Source organism: Galeopterus variegatus, unplaced genomic scaffold (assembly GCF_000696425.1).
Source record: "Galeopterus variegatus unplaced genomic scaffold, G_variegatus-3.0.2 Scaffold471, whole genome shotgun sequence".
NCBI lineage: Eukaryota > Metazoa > Chordata > Mammalia > Dermoptera > Cynocephalidae > Galeopterus > Galeopterus variegatus.
Window position 1 is genome coordinate 567242 of NW_007726582.1, and position 6182 is coordinate 573423.

The 6182-nt window shown below is 41.2% G+C and overlaps 1 protein-coding gene across 1 annotated transcript in view; it reads right to left on the reverse strand.

The window, feature by feature from the left end:
• The window catches only part of MYOM1 (myomesin 1), a gene marked incomplete at its 5' end in the record, with an annotated part of 106301 nt that overhangs the window by 26870 nt on the left and 73249 nt on the right, over window positions 1–6182 (reverse strand). Inside the window, 3 exons of the mRNA XM_008569167.1 lie at window positions 4592–4636; window positions 4747–4853; window positions 5826–5982. Of these exons, the coding sequence (XP_008567389.1) occupies window positions 4592–4636; window positions 4747–4853; window positions 5826–5982 (309 nt within the window). The remainder of the gene's footprint in view (window positions 1–4591; window positions 4637–4746; window positions 4854–5825; window positions 5983–6182) is intronic.

The following is a 6182-nucleotide window of genomic DNA, read 5'->3' on the forward strand; positions in this document are numbered from 1 at the left end:
GCAACACCGAGGGTTGCGATCCCGTTGCCGGTCCTGGTCCGGTACGGGCGCGACACTGAGGGTTGCGATCTGTTGCCGGTCACGAAAAAAAGACAAAAAGAAAAAAAAAAAAAAAAAAAAAAGAGTCTGGCATATAATAAGTGTTCTATAAATGTTGGTTATTAGCATTTTGGTATCTCTTTCCTCTTCCAGTTACTTCAACAAAACCCTACAACCACCAATTTTATAATTATATAATTATAATTTTATAATAATATGTTGACAACTAAGAGGACATAGTAATATACCTATATTTATGTATAAGTGATTGTGTATATTTGCACACACACTTGTATAGGACGAGCGTACTTCAAAAAGTTCATGGAAAGACTCATATTATCTTTCAAATCTATTTTTCCACAAACTTTCTGAGGTACTCTCGTCTATGTGTACATGAGAGATAACAACCAATGTCTACAAATGAAGAGATATTTTGCAGGATGTTGACAATACCAAAGTATACCCACGCCCCCTACCCCCAAATACCTTGAATTCTTGGTGTTTGAATGTATATTCATATAAGGTACTTTTCCACACTGAAATTTAGGATCAATACTGGCAAGATAGACTAACATTTTCTATTTTTAGCCTCATACATTTTTATGTTTTGCTTCTTCTCAGCTTTAAATTTCCTTAGGCTCTTTTCTCTGGCAGTTCATTCGCTCCAGCAAAATATCTGTTATTTGGTAGGTTTAAGGCATATGTTTAGTGGTTTTCAAAATATTTTTGAAAACAGCTTAAAAAAGGAGAACTTACTGTGCCAAAGGATAAAGAAATACCATACTCTTTATTACATTCTATAATAAACTAGACTGTTTAACGTCATAAAATTTCAAGAAAATGACTTAATTAACATGCCAGCATTTACTAAGAGGAAGTGGGTCTGAACTGAGAAATCTGATATGCTGCTTTGACCCTATCACCAGATCTCTGAAAATATTCATGTAGTGACCTGTTCGGTCTGATAGCAGTAGGGGAAAGAAAAGTACTGGAGCTGTAATATTTAAAATGTTGCTTCAGTGGGCTAACAAAACCTCCCTTGGGTTGAGAAATTCAATACTTGCATGTCAGAGTTTTAAACACATTCTCAGGTTCTCCCTCTGTGCCTACCAAAATGCTACACCAGGTCTCTAATAAAAGGATATCTGAGTTTGATGCTACCTTCTCTGCTGGCACCAGTGATTACAGTCCTTAGGCTGATGCAAAATAAAATAATCTAGTGTAAATGATAGTGACATCAGGGAGTTACTACTGCCTTAATTAATTCTATCTCCAAGTCCATATGGTCATTGAACTCCAAGGAAGCCCAGGCAACTTGAGCTCCAGTTGATACCCCATCTTCTCTTATCTCCATTCTTTAAGCTAAATGTAAATGTTGTCTGGACCAGCTGTTGCCCCTACAGTTAATTAATGTTTACTCTTCGACTACTTAGATTGGTAGATGCTGCTGTTTCTCTCCATTTCTACCAATGTTGGAGAGTAGACACTGCATACATTCTAGGTGGGTTGGGGACAGCTCTTTTGCTGTGTGCAGCAGGTTCTTCTGATCTGGTTCTTCTAGAATCACTGATCTGGTTGATTTAATGCTTCTATTTTCCCTTAAGAGTTCAACACTCAACCAATAATATAATTATTTCTTATGGCATCTTTATATGGCGGGTACTATAACTGTTATGACAGCCATTCCTGGAAAAGAGACCAAGGCATGGGGCAATGAAGTGAGCTGCCCAGGTTCACAGAGGGAGTCAAAAGTACAAACAGACACAGTCCAGGCCAAACCTCTACTTTCCATACAGTTTTTCAAAATTAAATGTTACAGCATCATTCACAATTCATATTCAGGAATTCATTCATCATTCATGTTCCTTTTCCAGTTTTATGGTGAATAAGGATATGGATGAGAAACGGTTTGCCTAATGCCACATGGCAGGTTCTCCCTTGGAAGTCTGTGCCCTTCTGTCATTCACACCCGCAGGCACTCCGTGCTGCACAGCTGAGGCCAGCAGTCATGAGCACACAGCCTCACCATTAAACAAGACCTCACTTGGGGATGTAGGAGAAGGTAGGCAGTTGGTTCTAGAGCAGTGTGTGTTTGTTTTTTTTTTGTTTTTTAATCACAGCCTCCACTGAGAATTTAGTAAAAGCTAAGGACCCTCTCCCTAGACAAATTATACAAAGTTTTGCCCAGTCTGGGATAGGGATATAGTTTTCTGGATTCCTGAAACTCCTGTATTAGTGAAGAAGTTACATTTTAAATATCAAGGAATTCTTTAAAATTCCTGATTTAGAAAGAATGAGTGTGTGCTATCACTTTCTATTTGTTTTCTCAAACTCTATGGTGTAACGTTCCAGGTGTTTCACTACTTTGGCCAATGGGTACTAACAGCAAGAGATTCTACCAGAACTGTGGAACCTTCTGAGTGTCATTTCAGACTTCTTTCTCTTAGGAGCCAACTGTGGAATTTAATTTTTTACATAGAAGGTGCTTTTTTGAAGGGTTTGTAGATAGTTCAGAAGGACTGTTTTTCTTTTTTTTTTTTTGACCAGTAAGGGGATCGCAACCCTTGGCACAGTGTGGTCTGCACCGCGCTCAGCCAACAAGCGCACCGGCCATCCCTATATAGAATCTGAACCTGCGGCCTCGGCGCTCCCAGCACTGCACTCTCCTGAACAGTAAGGGGATCGCAACCCTTGGCACAGTGTGGTCTGCACCGCGCTCAGCCAACAAGCGCATCGGCCATCCCTATATAGAATCTGAACCTGTGGCCTCGGCGCTCCCAGCACTGCACTCTCCCGAGTGAGCCACGGGGCCGGCCCAGAAGGACTGTTTTTCTGACCAAGGCATCTTTACCCTAGTTTCCAAGAGTTTAAAGTGGAGGTACTGTCTTTAGATTGTGTTTATCTAGAGGTATGATTCTTCTGTTTACCTAAAGACATAAAATGAATATAACCAGAAGATATATATGTGATTCCAAAATATGTAGGCAAAAAGTAAAGGACTTAAATAGATGTTACACCTATGCAGCCTGACACTTCCCTATGTAATGAACTCCTGTGGATTGAATTGTGTCCCCCAAAGTTCAATATTAGAAGCTTAATTCTCAATGTAAATGCTGAGGATGGGAAATCCTACTATGGTAATTGAAAGGTGGGTCCTTGAAGAGGTGATTAGATTGTATGTAGGACCATGCTTTAATAATGGTGGTCAGGGGCGTGGTTCTGAGGGTTTTAAAAAGAGAGCACATGAGAGTCTCTCTCTCTCTCTGCTCTGCCATTTTCTGCCATGGGAGACTCCTGCATTGCTGTAAAGCCACCACCAAAGAGGACCTTCTGAGATGTGTTCCCCGGACGTTGGACTTCCCAACCTCTGAATTGTAAGCAGTAAATTTCATTTCCTTATAAATCACCCAGTTCCAGGTATTTTGTTATAAGCAACAGAAATGGACTAAGACATACACCACGGGGACTGTGATACTATGATGTGTATATTTTGGTTTTCATTCACAGTTCCTGGCTTTTTCTAACCTTCTCCTGCCTTTCTGTCTTAGAGCTGGCCATAGAGAAATTCTCTGACCTACCTTACCTGACTGTAGGTCATAAAATTCCCATTTCAGGAGGGGTCCTGCCCCATACCTGGGAAGAAGGAATGCCACACAGAGAGGCCAAAAAGAATCTGAACAGACAGACCTTGCTGGGTTTCTCCACCCAGTCTGTTGGTAAAAGTCATACCCTTTTTGTCCAATCACATTTCTCCGTGGCTGTCTGTGCTTCAGTCATGCCTACATAATGAAGTTTCCACAAAAACCCAAGAGCACAGAGTTTGGGGAGCTTCGGGATAGATGAAAACTGGGAGTTTCCTGATGGGTGGCGCATTATGGAGAGCATGGAGGATGCGTGCCCCTTCCCCATACCTTGCCCTATGTGTCTCTTCATTTGCATCTTTTGTAATATCCTTTATAATAAACTGATAAATGTAAGTACGTGTTTCCCTGAGTTCTGTGAGCTGCTCAAGCAAACTAAATGAACCCAAGGAAAGGGTTGTGGGAAAACTGATTTATAGCTGGTTGGTCAGAAGTTCCGAGGCCTGGATTTGCAACTGGCATCTGAAGTGGGGCCAGTCTTAGGGACTGAGCCCTCACCCTGTGGAGTCTGACACCATCTCTAGGTAGTTAGTATCAGAATTGAATTGAGGGACACCCTGCTGGTGTCTGCTGAAGAATTTCTGGCTTGCTTGCCAGTGGGGAGGAATTCTACACATTTGGTCACAGAAGTCTGTCTTCTGTGTTGATGATTGTGCTGGGAGAGCAGAGGAAAGACTGCGTGTTTTTACCCACTCTCTCAGGGCTGTATTTTCTATGTTAGTATCCTTGGTATGTCTGGAGAACAATGGCAAAGAAAAAAAAAACACTTCTAGAAAGTACATCTGTAGCTACTGATGTGTTTTCCATTATGTGTTCTTCCCTTAGTCCCATCAGAGCTGTCATCTGATCTGTTCCAGAAGTTGCCCCCTTGTAAGGCTGCCGAAATCTGTGAATCTGTTGTGGAAACTTACTTGGGAACTTGTGTTCCTGGCTGAGAGCAAGTAAACGTTTCAATTCTGTAGAGAGAAAAAGAAAACAATTAAATCTTAAATCACTAAAACAAAAGTCACTTAAAAATAACTGAGAAATTAAATTAGACTGGTGAATGAGCTGATTTTACACTTACCTTCCTCGTCTATCAAGTAGCTTGATGCTATTCCGTCAGTGTCTGTTACATCGCAAGAGTAAATCCCCAAGTCATCTGGTCCGAGGTCTTTGAAGGTCATTTTCGTCCTTCAAAACAAAATATTTTTCTAGGAAATGAGGTCAGATGGGATCCGTGGACCTGTGTCTCACCCTATCTCTAGGCGTCTGCACTTGCTACTCCTTCATTTGCAACACTGTCCTCTCCTCCTTGATGAGCTAAAACATGCTTATTCTTCGTCTCACCCTATCTCTAGGCGTCTGCACTTGCTACTCCTTCATTTGCAACACTGTCCTCTCCTTGATGAGCTAAAACATGCTTATTCTTCATGTCTCGGGTTAAATGTCACTTCCTCTGAGAAGACTTTCCTGACTTCCTCCCAGAGGATGATGGTGGGGGAGGATGGTGGTACATCTCCCCCCATCCCCAAGCTATGCTACTTATCAATACACATTGCACAAATGGATATGTAACTGATCCCTCCTTCTCATGGGGGAGCCTGCATCTGTCCCCGTGGGGCACAACCTGCTCCTGGTAACTCTGCTGCTTCTCCTATGTCCTCCCCTTTCCCTCTTCTGAATTTATTATTCTGCACTGGTACAGTCTCCACTGTATAATCACTGCCTTCACAGACAGATTCTGCCTTGTTTACTACTGTAGTTCTAGCACCGAGTACCCTATCGGGCACATAATATGTAGAATGAAAAAAGGAATGGATCAGTGGTCTAGTTCATCGTGTTTTCTAACTTTGGCGAGTTATGTTGCTAGCCAGTGTCTAAGATCAATCAAACATTGAAATGTTAAGTGCACAAACTGGAAGAAAAATGTGTAGTTTGATTGTCCTTTCTTTGACCAAATGTATTTTTACTTCACGAACTCTGAAAAGTACTTTATAAGAATTATTATTTTCAAGGTTTATATTGGTTATGACTTTTCACAATGCCAGATATAAAATATTTGTGACTTCATCCTCTTATTCCAAGTAATTTAAGTAGAAAGCAAAGAGCTTACTTCACGGTCCTAGAGTGAAAACCCATCATGATGACAGAAACAGTCCTTACTTGTTGCCCTTGCTTTCGACTTCTAATCGTGGGGAGTCCTCAGTGGACACATAATCTTTGGACCAGGTGAACTCAGACTTTGGAGTCATTTGATCACATTCAAAGTTCAATGAAATGACTCCATCATCATCCACGTTTACAACAACCTCTTTGGTTCCTAGAAGATCAAAAAGAAGGCACTGATATTTTGTGGTAGAAATAAACCAAGACTCCATTACCTTGGGATCCTTAACTTTAGCCTTGAAGCAGGTCTCTGAGCCCAGGCAAGGGAAAAGCCCCACCTGCTCACTGTGGATGGACAGTCGTGCTGCACAATTCAACTTTTTTTTTTTTTTTTTTTTTTTTTTTTTTTTTTTT